General features: G+C 48.8%; 8 protein-coding genes across 8 annotated transcripts; 3 read left to right on the top strand and 5 right to left on the bottom strand.

The window, feature by feature from the left end:
- Positions 1-571: 571 nt before the first annotated feature.
- On the bottom strand, positions 572-1,752 carry EV420DRAFT_1748013 (uncharacterized protein; the record flags this gene model as incomplete). The annotated part of the gene is made up of 5 exons (XM_060480220.1): positions 1,369-1,752; positions 1,224-1,315; positions 1,033-1,172; positions 775-842; positions 572-744 (listed from the first exon to the last, which is right to left on the bottom strand). The coding sequence occupies exons 1-5, from the start codon at positions 1,526-1,528 to the stop codon at positions 572-574; spliced, it is 633 nt and encodes a 210-aa protein (XP_060330770.1). The 5' UTR covers positions 1,529-1,752.
- Positions 1,753-1,873: 121 nt separating this feature from the next.
- EV420DRAFT_1222315 (uncharacterized protein) lies at positions 1,874-2,534 on the top strand (the record flags this gene model as incomplete). Its single annotated transcript, XM_060466470.1, has 2 exons — positions 1,874-2,422; positions 2,472-2,534. Coding segments are annotated over 2 exons (612 nt in total), but the record flags the coding sequence as incomplete, so codon positions are not given.
- Positions 2,535-2,564: 30 nt separating this feature from the next.
- On the bottom strand, positions 2,565-4,437 carry EV420DRAFT_359644 (uncharacterized protein). The gene is made up of 5 exons (XM_060481840.1): positions 3,842-4,437; positions 3,619-3,789; positions 3,257-3,560; positions 2,917-3,207; positions 2,565-2,852 (listed from the first exon to the last, which is right to left on the bottom strand). The coding sequence occupies exons 1-5, from the start codon at positions 4,107-4,109 to the stop codon at positions 2,690-2,692; spliced, it is 1,197 nt and encodes a 398-aa protein (XP_060330768.1). The 5' UTR covers positions 4,110-4,437; the 3' UTR covers positions 2,565-2,689.
- Positions 4,438-5,338: 901 nt separating this feature from the next.
- Positions 5,339-5,962, bottom strand: EV420DRAFT_1642840 (uncharacterized protein; the record flags this gene model as incomplete). The annotated part of the gene is made up of 3 exons (XM_060477419.1): positions 5,339-5,642; positions 5,692-5,878; positions 5,935-5,962. 3 exons carry the CDS (start codon positions 5,960-5,962, stop codon positions 5,339-5,341), a joined length of 519 nt encoding a protein of 172 aa, XP_060330767.1.
- A 204-nt stretch (positions 5,963-6,166) lies between these two features.
- Positions 6,167-7,584, top strand: EV420DRAFT_1748009 (50S ribosomal protein L30e-like protein; the record flags this gene model as incomplete). Its single annotated transcript, XM_060480219.1, has 8 exons — positions 6,167-6,213; positions 6,263-6,302; positions 6,467-6,591; positions 6,642-6,700; positions 6,744-6,967; positions 7,030-7,085; positions 7,120-7,235; positions 7,295-7,584. The coding sequence occupies 8 exons, from the start codon at positions 6,167-6,169 to the stop codon at positions 7,582-7,584; spliced, it is 957 nt and encodes a 318-aa protein (XP_060330766.1).
- An 829-nt stretch (positions 7,585-8,413) lies between these two features.
- EV420DRAFT_1542613 (uncharacterized protein) lies at positions 8,414-9,191 on the bottom strand (the record flags this gene model as incomplete). Its single annotated transcript, XM_060473168.1, has 5 exons — positions 9,129-9,191; positions 8,950-9,075; positions 8,769-8,897; positions 8,680-8,717; positions 8,414-8,629 (listed from the first exon to the last, which is right to left on the bottom strand). Coding segments are annotated over exons 2-5 (359 nt in total), but the record flags the coding sequence as incomplete, so codon positions are not given.
- A 1,771-nt stretch (positions 9,192-10,962) lies between these two features.
- Positions 10,963-12,355, top strand: EV420DRAFT_1620666 (peptidase M24; the record flags this gene model as incomplete). Its single annotated transcript, XM_060475597.1, has 6 exons — positions 10,963-11,097; positions 11,168-11,415; positions 11,465-11,614; positions 11,710-11,789; positions 11,860-12,103; positions 12,154-12,355. The coding sequence occupies 6 exons, from the start codon at positions 10,963-10,965 to the stop codon at positions 12,353-12,355; spliced, it is 1,059 nt and encodes a 352-aa protein (XP_060330764.1).
- A 1,607-nt stretch (positions 12,356-13,962) lies between these two features.
- On the bottom strand, positions 13,963-15,745 carry EV420DRAFT_1642836 (uncharacterized protein; the record flags this gene model as incomplete). The annotated part of the gene is made up of 11 exons (XM_060477418.1): positions 13,963-14,172; positions 14,225-14,281; positions 14,330-14,344; positions 14,401-14,483; positions 14,544-14,620; positions 14,674-14,711; positions 14,763-14,891; positions 14,944-15,069; positions 15,123-15,261; positions 15,316-15,527; positions 15,581-15,745. 11 exons carry the CDS (start codon positions 15,743-15,745, stop codon positions 13,963-13,965), a joined length of 1,251 nt encoding a protein of 416 aa, XP_060330763.1.
- Positions 15,746-17,451: the final 1,706 nt, after the last annotated feature.

Here is a 17,451-nt window from a genome sequence, read left to right as displayed (position 1 = left end):
GCTTATAGTGGAATGCAGTTGTTCAGGACTTGTTTTTCGGATCGCAAGCCAAAAGCCCAGCCTAGTAGACTAATTATATGGCAACTTTCAATACTAGACATTCTTGCTGATGACGCGCATGTACCATGTAAACCTCAAGTGTTATGTTCAGCACTTCGTACTGAGACACAGCGCCGAACATCCGCTAGCCTCGATGGGAATTTTTGATTACGCGTCTGCTGAAATTCCAGAGCGACGACAAAAACACTGTATAACTGCGTATCATTTCAAGTTCACAGCTTCAATCTTCAGCCTCTTCCCCCAGTGCACACAAGCACACTAGCGCCCAAAGTAGCGCCCAGGAAGGAATTCGTTCTCTCATACTCGTACATATGGCTCGAGTTGCGCGCATATTATAATTCCTATATCAAAGATATATCTATGGAGCAGTTCAGTAACTCAAGTTAAATCGCACAGCTCGAAACTTACAACTTGAAGCAAGTTATGCTGCCTCCCTAACATCCTCGTCAAGTACCGGCTGGGCCATAAGTACTACATCACCCTTTGTCTTTGCCATCCAGTCTCATCACATTCATCTGTCGCTTGTCTCATACGTGATATCTTCACCCTCCACCCAGTATCGTTCCAGTCGCATCATCTCCGCCCATACTTCAAACGGCTGGAATGGCAGAGCCAGCGCCAACTTGACTCGGAGGAGACAGTGAGGGATCGCTGCGCTCATCGAGCGCTTTGTACTCTGGGAGTCTACTATCCAGAGATCACACGCGTACGTACCAATCTCAGCATCTGCCGTGTTATACAGTTGCCCCTCCTGTGTGCTGTGTGACTTAGAGGAGGAAGTTCTGCAGCCGGATATTCCTTTAGTGATTTTTCGATGGTAGATCTTTGCGTGTCATATGGTGTTATTACTCGGAACGACTTGTTGCGCTCCTGCAAGATCTTCGCAACCTTGACCACTGCCTAGGGTTCCTTTTCGTCCTGAACCCAAGCGTGAATGAGTCGAGACGATACATGGCTAGAGGGAATACTTACAATCCTGCTTTGATGTTCCCGTCCTTTCGGTATGTTGACAAAACGGCAACAGGTCTTCGACGATATGTTACGGATAGTCTTGTGTTTTTTATTGTAGACATGTTCGGATATAAAATCCCCGATTGGCATAGGCATGCGATCTGTGACCGTATGAGCACACGTAGCATGCATGAGCAAGGGATTTCACTCACACTGGTGTCAAGAAAGTGTATTTTCCGCCAAAGGTGCTGCTTTTCAAAGACACTTTCCAACTCTGAGATGTCACTGTGACCATAGGGCAGCACTTCAAGTTCTGCTGAGATGATGGAAAGTTTTGGAAAGAGACTATAAACATACGCTGTTTGTCGTCTCCGATGAAGACCATCTTCTGCAACGAAGATGAATACCGACGAATCACGGGTAAATCGCTACCAATTTCGATCTGTATTGCTCCTTTGAAAATGATTGATTCTACCGGTACTATCTGCGCGATAGTGGATAACCTGGTGCAGTACATACTAGGACAGCATACTGAGGCCCGGGGTGCGAAGGCACTGACGAAGTATGATACGCGAACCCAGAAGCAGCGTCTCCATAGCTACTCTGCTGCTGGGGAAATCATCGGAACGAATAAGACCGGATTGTATCCATATATACAAGTGCTCACGCCTGCACAGTGCAAAATGTGACTGAGTGAGGAGATTCAAGTACTTTCTTGAATACGGGCGAATGCAAGAAACGCACCCCTCGGAATCTGCCGCAAATACCGGGCCGAAGCTTCCTCTCAATTTGTCAACAACTCTTCTCGCTTTCTGCCACCATGGCTTCGCCCACCCCGCCTCCCCCAGAACCAGAGCAGCCGGAAACATCAACCTCTATCCCCGAAAAAGTCCCTGAGCCCACAAATTCTGAAGAGCAGTCAGCAGAACCGACCCCAGCGGCGACGGCGGCGGCGCCTACCAACGGCGACTGGCAAGCTATCTTTTCACCCCAGCACAACACGTACTACTTTTACAACGCGGTCACGGGCCAGACAACATGGGAGAACCCTTTGATGCCTCAGCCTCAACCCCAGCCTGAAGCGGCAGCGTCTTCCTCATCTTCCTCATCCTACGATGCTGCTCTAGCAGCAGGCATCGACCCTTCCCTCGCCTACCTCGATCCTTCCCTCTCTGCCGGACCTAGCGGGAGTGTCGGTGCCTACACCGCCACGGCAAAGTTCAACGCCCGCACTGGCCGCTTCACAGCCAATGACGCTCGTGACCCGAGCCATATGTCCGAGTATGAGAGAGCGAAGCGGATGAGTGAGTTTTATTTTGATGTTGGGGCGTGGGAGGCGCAGAGGGATCAACAGCAGCAGCAGCAAGAGGAGGAAGGGAAGAAGAGGAAGAGACCGAGTAAGAAGGATTTGGTGAGTGCTTGGTTGTGATTTCTGAGGTGCTGGGCTAATGGTCATTTAGGATCGATTCAAGGAGCAGAAAAGGCTTAAGAAGATTGCAAAGACTGCTTGGTTGCGAACTTGATCATATGTTCTTTTTCACAGTTAAATAATTCAAGTCACACTCTTTTTCTCATTGCTTCAACGTACACGTATATATCAAACGGCCTGCCAGGCTACAATTTACGTCGCATTCACCGGCCAAAAGCCTTACAGGTAGAAATAACTTTAAGAGCTCGTTCACTTTGTCGCGCCATTCTCCTTCCTCCTGATTTCAGGCTCAACCGGAAATCTCTGATCATCAGGAGAAACAGAGTACAATCTCTTCCATATATGCTGCAGAGGCCCTGGCGTCTTCCACGCCAGCTCGTCATTGCGAAGCCACAGCCGGATCAGGTGTCGTCTGACCCATCATAATAATATCATCAGTAAACCTCACGGGAGAAACCATTTACATCAACACTCACGTATGCTCTTCGTCATCCCGGAATGCATCCCGAGAATGCAACAAGCCCAGACTGTTAATATACTGAATATCGCCCTTCTGGAAATTCAACCCCAAGGAATGCTTCTCAGCGGCGAAATGCAGCGCATCGAGTGCTTCCGCCTGAGCCTCGGAGATGGGTGGTATATGTGGACTTCGTTTCTGCAACCCGTATCCTGTGAAATGTCGTCGAGAATACTGAATTATGACATGTCTGTCTTCCTCGTTGTAGAAGAGGAGCGGACGCGTCGTGTACCCGGGGGATCCACCAAAGCTATCAACATGAGCGTATAACCCAGACATAAGAGACACGTCAAACACACCTATCCAAAGGCCAGGGCTCCGCGAGCGTACGGATAATATCAGGGCGCGTCGCTGCGATATCATTATACACCTTCCCTGCGCTGCTGATCCTCGACACGCCACCCTCGGCCGCAGACTGGATAGCCAGCAAGGCAATGAGGTCACCCACATCGGTGTGGAAGACCTGCTTGTCCGTCGTGTACGCCGAGTTCCCGATCCCGCCTTGCTCGTGGGCGTGGCTGACGGTGAGGTCTTTGATGTGCGCGAGGACGGATCCGGTGGAGTCTTGTTTTCCTCGGGCGGAGCCGACGTGTGAGGATATACCTGTTGGGGATGAATGTGAGTCGAGATGGATGCATATTAGGAAATGAGAGGAGCGTACCAGCGTAGACGATCGCCAATTCTGTTTTCGCGTACTGCTCGATTGGGATGGTTCGTAAGACGAAGAATCCCCGGCCTGAGTAGAGCTCGCGAGCAAGGTCTTTCAAGGTGGGGCTTAGGGTAGGAAGGGGGAACGTCTCTTTGCTGATGTAGCCTAGTGGTTTTCCCGTGCCTAGTAAAAATTCGGTTAGACGTAATTCGAAAATAAAGGAGAGGGAGGGGACCTTTGAAATACTGGAGCGCCTGGTCGATCTCCTCCAGCTCGGCGTCACGAAGCTGGTACACCCACTGGTCCTCGCTCGTCCAGTCTTTGCCCTCCCAGACGATAGGTCCTTCCACGCGAGGAGGGAAACCCTCAGGGAGGGCAACCTCCGGAAGAGAGGGATCTTCAGCCAGACGACGCGCCGTACGCGCATGATACTTGGCCTTGTCGGGGTGGTACGAGATGTCAGGTTGCTTCGAGTTTGAGTCGTCGGTGATTGAAATACCCATAACTCCTCCTTGCCTGTCTGTCCGTCCGTTCACTTGACGCGCCCTATAAATAAGGAACACGGATGAGAAAAACCTCAGGGACCAAGACGAGGGGTTCTTGACGCGATGTATACCCGACCTGCAGGGTGGGATAATTAAGGATTGGATAAATTGGCCTTTGGAAGGTGTGCCTTGTATAATGGGAATGCGATAACCGCCTTCTCACACGCCAGGGGTGGGTCTTGCGAATTTAGAGGTGAGGTGAACTTGACGCTGTTCGGTACCGGGTTTAAGATCTAAGGGCCCGCACGAGGACAAAGAAGTGCCCTGTCGGAGAAATTTAAGAGACTAAAATCGTGGGCGGAGGATTAAATATGGGGGGTAAATGGGAATATGGGGGGATCAATGTCTCCGAATGTCTGGTACGTATATGTTTCCGGTAAACGTAACCGTAGGCTTGGTCCGAATATCGTGAGGGAAGGTACGGGGAGCCGATGTGAGCACGATGCGTTGTAGAGGGCCTTGGGAGAAGGTGGCGGTGGGTTCGACTTCTTGTGTTTCTGGAGGTGAGTCGTGGATTACTTCGTCGACGTAAGAAGACACACCTGCTTAATTGTTTGCACTAGGAGTTGGTAGGAGTGTTGCGTTTAGTGCCAGGGCCGGACGGTCCGGGATCGTTCATTTGTTCGTTCTTTCCCTTACCGTTTGTTCGCAGGCTAAGCGCTAACGCAAATGATCCATCCATCCGGCGGGGGAGCCGCATCTGCAGGGGTGGTTGAGTGTAAGAATACGAATGCGTCATCTTTACGTTCCCGTTTCCCTCTCCGACAGGCATTAGGAATGGTGATTTTTTATTTCAAGGCTAGTGCATGCCGGAATAAACGCGTGTATTATCAGATGTTCATACCCGAGGTCCTAGGATTGGTGGGTTACCCTGTCACTTGCGGCTCCGTTCAGTCTGGCTTTAGTAAATGGGTTTGCACCTATGGAATTAATATGCATCAGTGACTTGACAGAAGTGGACAGTACGAATCATACGAGCTCTCCGATGGTACTATTCTCCTCTTTTTCCGGCTCCGCGTGTCTTTGCAGCCGGGTTACTTTCGAGGTTAACGTGATCACACCACCATTAACGTTGACTTGCCCTAGCTTTAGCGGCAAATATACGTGATGTTACACTCAAAATTACAACTATGAAACCGTCCAGTGACCTAACTAAAGCGAACAGCACGAAGCTCACCATAAGCACGTCATACAGCCTCCATAACATCTTCCTCTCCCTCCTGTTCCGGTTCCGCAACCACCACAGTATCATCCTTTGTGTTTGTTGATTTGGTATCGAACGTCATCACCACCTTCAACGTCGACTTTCCCCTCGTTTCATACGTGATATCTCCATCCTCCTCCCCATCGTCTACCTCGTCACGCACTTCCACCGTCCCCGTCGTATACTCCGCCCGAACCTCGAACGGTAGAATCGGGGGCAGAGCTAGAGCTAGCTTGAGGAGGTGGGGGATCGCTGCGCCCATTGCGCTCAGATGGAGAGTTTTGTATCTACCGGGCTGTCAGCATGCAAGGAAGGAGGGAGAAAGAGATGACGTACCCATCTTTCACAGCGAGGTCCTTACACCGCCGCATATACGCTCCCAGCGACGTCTTGCGTGTTATACAGATGAGATTCTTGCCCTCTTTGTGCGCTGAGCGTGGGCCTGTAGCAGAGACAGACGCTGGGACTATCGGGAAAGGTCTCGGTGCCGAGAGTCGTCTCCTCTTGCGATGCGTTTCAAGTTCTACAATGGCATAGTCATCAGCAGTCGATAATTTGACACGCTTTTGCGGGATTCACGAGAGTCATTCTTGCGCTTGTTTGCCATCCGAGTCCGTGTGATGAATCAGTAGAGTGATCAAGGTCTACTTTAAGCAGCCTTCCTTTTCCTCTTCTCTTTCCTACCATCATCGCGGTCACCTGGCCTTGCTCATTTCCCGTTTCTTCTTCTCTTTTTTTTTTCGTTTTTCGTTTCTACATGAACAAAGTGCATATACGATGTCCTCAAGATGTGGCGGAGCAGAATATTCAGATGTGGAAAATCAAGAAACTGATCAAGAGTCTTGATTCTGCTAGAGGGTACGTTCTTCCTTTCTGCTTGTTCTTACGATACTGAACTACTCTTCAGAGTTGGAACGCCCATGGCCAGCCTGATCCTTCCCCCAAAGGTCCGTCCTCTCTTCAGCGTAACCGTGGTGTGGTATTAAGCACCCCGCAGCATCAAATATCCTGAGCGTCTGGCATGTTAACGCAGGAATACGATACACCATCGAACATCAAATCACGAGTCAATCGTCTCTCCGTCCTGGAAGCCATCACCAGTACCCAATAGCGACTGAAGCTCTATCACCGAGTCCCTCCCAATGGCCTTGTGCTATTCGTCGGCACGATCCTAACAGACGAAGGCAAGGAAAAGAAGGTCTCATTCGATTTTGAGCCTCACAAGCCTGTCAACACGTACGTCCCCCAGTAAAACGAAAAAAGCATCCTAATCACCCGACCTCCAGGTCCCTCTACCTCTACGACAAGTTCCACACCGAAGCCCTCTCGGAACACTCGGCGCGAGGTCATCCATAAATTCACCGTCGACCAGAAGCACGATTGAGGAGGTCAGTCCGCACTGCGCTTCTCTCGTCTTCGTGATGAGAAGAGGCGCAACTACGTGCGCGAGGTGGCGGTGCTAGCGGTGCAGCATTTCATCACAAACGATGAGGTCAACGTCACGGGCCTCGTGTTAGCGGGAAGCGCGGATTTCAAGACGGAGCCCAGTCGGAGTGATATGTTCGATTTGAGGTTGGCGGCTAAAGTTGTGGATGTTAGTTATGGTGGGAGAGTGGGTTTAACCAGGTGGGTTTGGTGGTTTGTGGGGGATCGTGTCTGATTATGTTTCTTTAGGCTATCAAACTTGCTGCAAAGTCTCTTGCGAACGTCAAGTTTGTGCAGGAGAAACGGTTGATTTAAAAGTACTTTGACGAAATTAATCAGGATATGCTTTGGTATCGAAGACACGCTCAAGGCTCTCGAACTTGGAGCCGTCGAGACTCTAATCGTATGGGGGAACCTTGATATCACGCGTTACATCCTTCGTAATGCCTCTGGAGGTTCGCAACCTATTACTTGCCCTCTTTGCTCTCTACCACTAGCCCCCCACCCCTCGCAGAGGACATCATCGTCTACCACAACAAAGAACAAGACAAAGACCGCTCCAACTTCATCGACAGATCCACTGGCCTCGAAATAGAACAATCCGAAGAACCCCAAGCGCTCCTCGAGTGGTTCGCCGAAAAGTACAAAGAGTTTGGCGCCAACCTCGAGTTTGTGACGAATCGCTCGCAGGAGGGGGCTTTTGGCTTTGGGGGGTTGGTGAGGTATAAGGCTGATTTTACGAATTTGGCGTCTATGGATGAGGAGGATGAGGATGAATTTTATTCGGATGATGATGATATCTGATGGTTTTGCTGGTTCTTAGGAGCCCCGTCCGCACAGGGTACGACGGGAGGAAATGTGCGTCATCAGCAAGAATGTCTAGTATTGAAAGTTGCCATATACCAAGTAGTCTACTATCAAAAGCCCAGGGTCGGGCTTCTGGCTTATGATCTGAAAACAAGTCCTGAATCACCGCATTCCAAGGTAAGTCGATATGAATGCCATATTTCTTTGAGATCTTACGTACGTCCGTGTCATAACTACTGGCTGTCTGCCAAACAAGCTCCCGCAGGTTCAATCCCAGTGCCATCTGAAATAAAAATTTGATGTATTTTGTGGCTTCATCCACGTGCTTATCGTCTAAGTGGTCGGTCAGTGGACAAATTCAAGCATAGACAAAAGCGGTGTGGTTTACTCTAACGGCCTGCATTCGCACTGTCAACAAGCAGTTCAAGCCAAGCAAACAGGAGTACTAACCTCAGCGTTATGGCGGGTGTCACCCATCACAAAATCAAATTTGGTATAGTCCGCAGGATAGACCAAGGCAGTTGAGGAGCTGGCCGCTTCTGGGCAGAGTAAGACGACGAATCGACCGCGGGCGTCACAAAGAATATTAACTATCTGTATCATGACATTCAGTTATGAGTATCAATAAGGATACTGTCATGCTTACTACAGATTCGTCAGACTGAGCAAACAAACAAGTTTGTTCCCACAAATAATTCCGTGCGCTCTGGTCGAAAATGAGTACATAAAAATGACACAGACAGCTGTCGCCTACGTATATATCCTTAAACTGTTGATTCAGTCGTAAGAACGTGGAACAGCTGATCACAGGCCTCGTTTATACTCACCATTTTGTCGAGCAAAGGATACAGAATAATATCGGAATTGATCGCCGACCATGACGGGATGACATCTACAAGCCGGAACTTAATATCTGTGTATTCTGTAAATTGAGCGTTCACTCCAGCAGGAGGTAATTATATCACCGAGATCGTATACCGAGAATAGTGCCCCCCGCTCATCAGAACTTGAAGCTCCGATAAGGTGGGGTAGGTTGGGATGCCTATAGAACAGCTATGTAGCTGAAACGTGTAGAATCTTAATGACACGTACATAACTTTTAAGTCAAACATATTTGATGCTTCCCAGGTCTAGCAATGGCTTAGCACCGACAGCCTAGAATGAGAACACGGATTTCGTACCGATTTCGCTTTACAGCCTGTGAACACTTTGATGGCAACAGTCTTTCCACGCAGTTCTGCTTTTTGAAGGCTATACCCTGGACCATTGATGATCTCTTCGCAGAGAGTGATATGACTTCTCCGCACGATCTACAGGTTTCATGAGCACTCCTTCAGTTTTTGTCAGGAAGGGTTAACTTACATCTACCAGTGGTTCTTCAGGCTTCGGAGTAGCCTCGGAGCGGTTCATAAGCAGCAGTTCAACGATGTGCTGTAAAGATGTGGACATCTTTGCGCAGGTTTCTTCAAGCGAAAGTAACTTCTTAATCTAAAACAATTGGTAGAAGGACATCCGAATCAGGAGAGTGCTGTGCTGCTTACTTGGAAAAGCGACAGAGTACTGTTAACCCGTTTTTCGACGCGTTGCAATTCATCGCTGTATGATTTAGAATAGAGCGTTTGATCAATCGTCATCTTCTGCTCATACTCTTCGACAGTATTTTGGACGTCATGTAAATCCCTATCAGCACACCCAGATAAAAGAAATGACTAAGTAAGGTAGAGAAGGACGTACGCTTCAAATTGTCGAATGCTGTCCAGTAATGTAGGCGTGATTTCTACGCCCTGCAGATGCTCAGATAATGTGACATGCGCCTTCAAGCACAGATTTGCGATTTCACGCGCGGTCCCCGTATTCTGCTGGCTCTGATCCACCTTTTTCAAAATGGAAAGGACAATATCCGTCGCTGGTCCAAGGGCCGGTACCGGGATTAACCCAGCAGCCGCCTAGATGACCGTCAGCGACAATAGTTACCTGCTGAAATCTGGTGATCACGTACTTTTAGACATTCCAGAGGCACTGTAATAGTCTCAATGCCCTTCTTCTTGACAAAGGGAATTGGCTTTTTCGCGGCCTTCTTCACCAAGGTAAAGATCTTTGCCATCGAATGGCCGTTCGTGTATGCTGAAGAGATGGTGGTGGTTGTGGAATAAAATGCTGTGTGTATCGAAAGCAGCATGCCTTGCCTTTACGACATGTAATACAATCAAACACTGCCACTGCGGTAGCATTAAACTTGATATAAAGTGCACCCCTCCGACCTAGGGGAAGCTTCCCTACAATTCCAGGTGTTAATTCCAATTATACTCAAACACAAAGAGAATTGACTTGAAGATACCAGTTCTGCTATGGGAGAGGGCGAGGTCACGAGATTTACACAACGAAGCGTCGTTAAGCCCTTGTGATATTTTCTCTGTGGCTGCACCAGCTATCACGCTTGTGGAAGCATCATGCGGAGTCGAGGCTTGGTGTTCAGTGGCACCTTCTCAGCTCGTCGGTGGCTATAATCCATTGAACAATACGCAAAACGAGATCTTTTGGGAGACTCACCTCTGTACGCTTACTGCGGTTCTCTTCCTTTCACTGCCAATGAAATAGGACGCAAACCTCGCCGATACAAAGGGATTCGGAATGACATGCTTCAAAAGTTTTGATTCTTCGACGCCAACAGAAGATTTTCGAGGCCTCAAGCACGCTAAGCCATCTACAGCAACACCAGATGATGTTCACGGAACTTCAGAGAGATCAACAGAGGCATTATCAGACTTGCCAGATTTCAGCATTGCAGATGGGATACGACAACCAGAAATCCAGGAGTGAGTCGGCTTTGACAAAACTGACAAGGTCAGATTCCTCCCGCTTGATAGACTCGGCAACATCATATATTGCTTCTGCTACCGACCTAAAATTTACATCTGGATGGATTGCTGCGAAGTGCCCTTTTGTAACCTACGCGAAGTTTCCCTAAAATTCTAGTTGTTAACTCCGACTATACTCAGAGAATGCCTCGCTCCCACCGTTTAGGTACAGGTCCTTATACACATCGAAGAAAATACCACGTCCAACATGGTGTGTAACAGGATCAGATAATGTTTGTCTTGCATTTCAACGGAATCACCTCGTCGTGAGCTACGCGCAACGGGCTGGAATCAACAATGACAGCCAAATATAACGATAAAATAATTGTCCTCGATGCTATATGCATAATTTTTCGACTGCGCATTCTGGTTTTTCGGGTGCAGAGGCGAATGTTTCCGGTTGCTCTGGGGGAGACGGGGTGGTGGCATAAAGCGAGAAGAGTCGTTGACAAACTCGGTCCGGTATTCGCGGTATATCGTGGCGGTTGTTCGGGCCGGTACCTGACTTCCTTATTCCATGGGTTCTGAAGGCAAGGTGGAAGCGTCGCCGCCGCCCCAGGCTAAACGAAGGGGATGGTACCTTCTCTGCCTTGCGTTGGTGGTAGCGTGCTTGATAGTTTACCCTTACCCATCGCGTCTGCATAGCAAAGTGGTTAGCAAGACGTCTTCTCACTGCTCACACCTTGGCCCACTCCCTGCTTCCGAATTCCACACTCGCCTAGTCTACCCTCGGTGAAACCCTCACTGCTCTCAATGCCTCTGCATACATCGCTGAGCCCGGTGCAAGCGCTCTGTACTACGCCAACGTCTCGACTTCGCACTGGCATCTCTCCGAGAGACCTCTGCTGCTTATCGTGGATGCCTCTGCCCAGATAACGGTCCTTACGCCCAAGTTTGAAGGCACGCGTGCAAGGTTGCTCCATATACCGTCTGATGTGAAGTGGGTGGAATGGGCAGAGGATGAGGTTCCGTATTCGCAATTGCCTGATATCCGAAGGAACGGTGTTTGTAGATGGGAGTATCCGTCATTTTATCGTCGATGGCCTGCGAACGGCGTTCCCAAAAGCTACAGTGACTGCTGCACCCACAGAGATCAGACAGCTACGAGAACGCAAATCAGAGGGAGAGCTGGCGTTGCTCAAGTGTGCCAACGAGGTGCGCGTGCTTTCGTCTCATGTTCTGGAGATACTAACAGATCCTACACAGGCCATCCCTTCTAGCCATCCGACAAACACACAAACAAATGCACATCGGCATGCGCGAGTCCGACGCACGTAATCCTCATCGCACGCGCCCTCGCCGACGCCGGACTAAAAGACGGCGGATGCCTAACCTTATTCGGAGGTACGTGCCTCTAAACCCTCTTTTTCCCTATCTCATCCCGCCCAGAAAACGCTGCTCTCCCCCACGGAAGCGGCACAGATCGCCAGTCTCCGCCCCGAAGACTTTGCCTTGTTCGACTGCACCGCCTCCTTGCACGGCTACTGGAGCGACGTCACACGCACACTTGCTCTTCCCGTCTCCACCATCCCCGATATCCATCTCCAAATATGGAACTTTGTCCACTCAGCCCAAAATATCGCGTTTGGGACTGCCCATGCAGGTGTAGTCGCCAAGCGCGTCGACGAGGCTCCGAGGCTCTTCCTCGGTCTTGCGGGGTATGCAGAGTATTTCACGCATCGTCTTGGACATGGGGATCGGTCTGGAGGATCCATGAGGACCCATACTTGAATGGCGGGAGCGAGGTCATCCTACAGACAGGCCATACTTTCTCTGACGAGCCTGGGGTTTATATCGAGGGCAAGATCGGCGTGCGCCTCGAAGATTGCTTTTACATTGCGCAAAATGGGAGCGCAGTTTACCTCACAGCCGGAGTGGGAGGTCCAGCTTCGTCGCCTTGGAAGCCGTAGGGCAGTATATCTGGAACGTGAAAGACGATTTATACATCCACTGAACGACATATGTATTCATACGGACCGCTGAGTCTGGTTTACGAGACTATTCCCAACCAGGTATTACAGGACATATAATGTTTAACAGGACTGACTTATGTGGTACAAGTTGCGTACTCAAGTGTGCATGCGATATAATCGTCTTGGAGATCCCGACAAAGAAACAGGAAACTACTCTAACGCAATAGATATTTGAAGTTACTGCAATTTATCGATCATTCAATCGCAGCAGTCGAGACAAGTTCTGGGTTCGAGTTGCAAAGCAGGCTGGAAGTTGGGTCGAAGGAAAGAGCGTGCGCAAGGGAGTTCGACGAACGCAGGAGCTTGAATTCGACTCGGAGTTGGTTCGACCTGTATGATAATTTTCGCTGAAGAATGTTGACGAGAAAAGGATTCATGTCACCTACATTCGAACGCTTCGATATGGGCCTTAAGCAATACCCTTCATCCAGTTCTCCCGTGTACATCCTCCATGTCGTCTTCGTCAGCAACCTGGACTCCAAGTCTGAAATGGATGGGAGGTATATATGTCGGTTCACTCTTGGCTGCCCCACAGAAACCTTTGAGCTTTGCTCAGAAGTTATACGCCAGCGCGCTTCCTCCGAAATATAGTGATCAGCAATCAAGTTCCCCAGATGTTACTGAGTTGTCTCGTCCGACCGCAACTCTTCGATCTTAAAACGCGCCCGTCTCAGCCAGGCCGTTCTGCTCCTCTCAGAGCATAAACACATCAGACTCCGCCTGCTCCCTCGCGAATTCCGGAAACCTTCCTGTCACCAGCGCGCATCCACAGCACTACTTGTAGGTCCCACGGATGTTCCTACAGTGTCTCTCGTCGCACGCCGGCCAGACCCAGCCGCTGAGATTGTACAGCAGACGATAATGCAGTATCCGATATGGCAGAGCCGGTACATGACTGAGGATGTTGGGGAGGCGGTATGACATGCTTGTAAGCTTCGCGTTGTGCGATTTAACTTGAGTTACTGAACTGCTCCACAATATCTTTAACATGGAAATTATAATATGCGTGCAACCCCTCGGAGTCATATGTACGAGTATGAGAGAACGAAGTTCCTCATGTGGGTGCGACCTTGGGCGCTAATATGTTTGCGTGTAGGGGGAAGAGGCTGAAGAAGATTGAAGCTATGAACTTGAAATAATACGCAGTTATACAGTCTTTCTGTCATCACTCCGGAATTGCTCAGCAGACACGTAACCCAAAATTCCCATCGAGGCTAGTGGATATTCGACGCTTGTACCTCACCCAGTGCTGCACATAACACTTTAGGTTTACATGGTTTGCCATATACTAAGTAGTCTACTACGAAAAGCCTGGGCTTTCGCTTACGATCTGAAAACAAGTCCTGAATCACTGCATTCCAAGGAAAGTCGGTATGAAGGCCATATTTCTGTGGGATTTTACGCACGTCCGTGTCATAACCACTGGCTGTCTTCCAAACAAGCTCCCGCAGGCTTAATCCCTTTTCCATATGAAACAAATATAGAATGGATTTTTTGTCTTTATCCACGTGCTTATCGTCTAAGTGGTCGGTCAGTGGACAAATTCAAGCATAGACAAAAATCGGTCGATTTACTCTAAGGACCTGAGCCAAGCAAACAGGAGTACCAACGACGTCGTTATGGCGGGTATCGCTCATCACAAGCTTAAATTTGGGATAGTCCGCAGGGGAGACCAAGGCAGTTGAGGAGCTGGCCACTTCCGGGCGAAGTGAGATGACGAATCGGCCGCGGGCATCACAAAGAATATCACAGTCCTGTAGCATGGCATTTAGTTATGAGAGTCAATAAGGATACTGTCGTGCTTACTACTTCGCCAGACTGAGCAAACAAACAAGTTTGTTCGCACAAATGATTCCGTGCGCTCTGGTTGAAAATGAATACATAAAACCGATGCGGACAGCTGTAGCCTACTATTACATCGTGATCCTGTTGATTTAGTGGTAAGAATGTGGAACAACTGATCACGGGTTTGCTATACGCACCATTTTGTCGAACAAAGAACTGAGAGTATCGAAATCGAACGCCGACCATGACGAGACGACATCTTCAAACCGGTGCTTGATATCTGTATATTCCGTAAATTAGGCGTTCACTCCAAGCACGAGGCAAGCCGCAATTATATCACCAAGATCATACACCGAGAACGGCGCCCCCAGCTCATCAGACCTTGAAGCTCCGATAAGGTGAGCTACGTTGGGATGCCTACAGAGCAGCTATGTAACCAAAACACGCAGAACATTAACAGTGCCACGTACATAATTTTCAAGTCCAACATATTTGACGCTTCCCAGGTCTAGCAATGGCTTAGTACCAACAGCCTAGAATGAGAACACGGGTTTCGTACCGGTTTTGCTTTACAACCTGTGAACACTTTGATGGTAACGATCTTTCCACGCATCTCTGCTCTTTGAATGCTATACCCTGGACCATGAGCGATCTCTTCACAGAGAGTGAGATGACTTCTCCGCACGATCTACAGGTTTCATGAGCACTCCTTCAGTTTTTGTAAGGAAGGGTTAACTTACATCTACTAGTGGTTCTTCAGGCTTCGGAGCAGCTTCAGAGTGGTTCATAAGCAGCAGTTCAACGATGTGCTGTAAAGATGTGGACATCTTTGCGCAGGTTTCTTCAAGCGAAAGTAACTTCTTGATCTAAAACAATCAGTAGAAGGACATCTGAGTCAGAAGAGTGCTGTACTGCTTACTTGGAAAAGCAACAGAGTACTGTTGACCTGTTTTTCGACACGTTGCAATTCATCGCTGTATATTTTAGAATAGAGCGTTTGATCAATCGACATCTTCTGTTCATACTCTTCGACAGTGTTTTCGATGTTATGTAAATCTCTATCAGCACACCCATATAAAAGCAATGACTAAGTAAGGTAGAGAAGGACATACGCTTCAAATTGCCGAATACTGTCCAATAATGTAGGAGTGATTTCTACGCTCTGCAGATGCTCGGATAGAGTGACATGGGCCTTTAAGCACAGATTTGCGATTTCACGGGCGGTCGCCGTATTCTGCTGGCTCTGATCCACTTTTTTCAAGATAGAAAGGACAATATCCGTCGCTGGTCCAAGGGCCGGTACCGGGATTAATCCAGAAGCCGTCTAGATGACCGTCAGCAACAATAGTTACCTGCCAAACTCTGGTGACCGCGTACCTTTAGACATTCCAGAGGCATTGTCAGAGTCTCAACACCCTTCTTGACAAAGGGAATTGGTTTTTTCGCCGCCTTCTTGACCAAGGTAAAGATCTTCGCCATCAAATCGCCGTTCGTGTATGCTGAAGAGATGGTGGTGGTTGTGGAAAGAGATGCTGTAGACATCGAAAACAGCTTCCTTAGCCTTTCCCACATCTTCGGCAGAAGGACCGGAGCACGTCTAAATATGCATCGTCACTGCTGGTAATTGATGACACGCAATTATGAGGCCTAAATATTTGATTTTCACCGTTACCGATCTAAAATTTACATCAGGATGGATTGCCACGTCTCCTGCGAAGTGCGCCCTTGCAACCTACGGGAAGCTTCCCTAAAATTCCAGTTGTTAACTCCAACTATACTCAGGAAGACACGAAAAAGAGCTGACCTGTCGCGTCTACCTAAACTGGCAAGCAAGCCATCTTCTAACTGCTCGCACCTCGGGGCTAAACACAACCCCAACCATCGGTCATCCAAGCGCAGACGAGAAACTTCTTATGGTGGGTCCACCCGAAATCCTAAAGTGAAAGCCATTAGGCTCTACCCCGTTTCCCTAGTTTGAGCAAAGGAGACGGCATAAAGACACATCGAAAACTTGGCATCGATCTGAAGCATCATCTTTGTCTGAGCTCTTAATACCTTCAAACCGACCTCATTCGGAGGAAAGATTTCCGATAAACGGCAACTGGAATTTCTCGTATGACGGACTCGGATCCAATTCTGAGAGGCCATCGCAGAACCATCCCGACCATGGGGGAGAGGTGCGTAATGAAGGAGCTTCAAAGATGTGGGCGGTCGTGACTCGTATCAAGGCGTACGCGACTCCTCGCCGCCCTTGTTTAGTAATAATAATGAAGAGCATTCCCCGAGCTATGAGCTCGCGTGAAAAACTTCAAACACAAGAGATGAAAAGCAGGCCGAAAGACGGCGAGAGTTTGAATTTTGCTGGTTGAATGAAGTAGTGGGCCATCAAAAAGCGTGGCATATCCGAGTCCTGTGCGATCATGGGGGAAAGCTCTCAAACAGGTATGTATTCAAATGCAATCGTCAGTATTACACAAGAGCCCTGCTCACCAGACGGCCGTACGTTGTTTTGAAGTAAATACCGCCATGTCCTCATGTTTGAACGTCTTCATATATAAGTAGGAGATAGTCGATTCACCCTGCTATCTGTATAAAAGCACAGGATCAAACAGAGCACCTGATCGCTACTCGATTTAAACTTGGTCGCTCAAACCAGTCCCTTTGAAACTCGGTGGTATACTTGATTGACTGTCATCAAGTTGCGGGATGGACTATATGACAGACCTTGAATGCAACGTTCAGCGCCTACCAGCATCTGTCCGTAGGGCATCAGTTCGAAGATGAACAGATGAAACTCAGACTCCGATAAAAGGAATCGAGAATGACTGACCCCCAAACTGATGCTTCCATCTTTCTATCCGCGTTGAATAGCTTGCATAAGCGAGCCTCTAGCTATCGTCAATTCTACCGTCAGTGTCTTATTCAATTCCAAGGGCTTGGGAGATTGTTCGGTGCTTTTGTGTGGCAAGAGGACCGGAATCCTTGGAAGATTCGTCAGGGCCAACGACCTAAATAAGGAACAGATTCGATGGCTGGTGACGAGCGCACGAAAAGGCTCGATTGACGGTGCCTATGATGGATTTATATGAGTGACGGAAGGCGCCGAAAGGAACGAATACAATGGCTGGTGATGCAAAGAGTAAAATATCAATTGGTACGGTGATGATTCGAGCGATGAAGGGCACCTAGTAGAATGTCATGGAAGTTGGTAAACAAGATGTCCGTTTCACGTGTCTATTTTCTCACGA

This window comes from Desarmillaria tabescens, assembly GCF_030435595.1.
Source record: "Desarmillaria tabescens strain CCBAS 213 chromosome Unknown EV420scaffold_17, whole genome shotgun sequence".
Taxonomy (NCBI): Eukaryota; Fungi; Basidiomycota; class Agaricomycetes; order Agaricales; family Physalacriaceae; genus Desarmillaria; species Desarmillaria tabescens.
The sequence above is the reverse complement of the archived record's forward strand: the minus strand, read 5'-3'. Positions and strand labels throughout refer to the sequence as shown.

Coding starts and splice junctions, on each gene's coding strand:
- EV420DRAFT_359644 (XM_060481840.1), bottom strand. CDS start 4,109: ATGGGTATTTCAATCACCGACGACTCAAACTCGAAGCAACCTGACATC. Junction 3,208..3,256: donor GAGCCCTGGCCTTTGGATAG/GTGTGTTTGACG, acceptor TCATGTTGATAG/CTTTGGTGGATCCCCCGGGT. Junction 2,853..2,916: donor CGGGATGACGAAGAGCATAC/GTGAGTGTTGAT, acceptor ATGATGGGTCAG/ACGACACCTGATCCGGCTGT.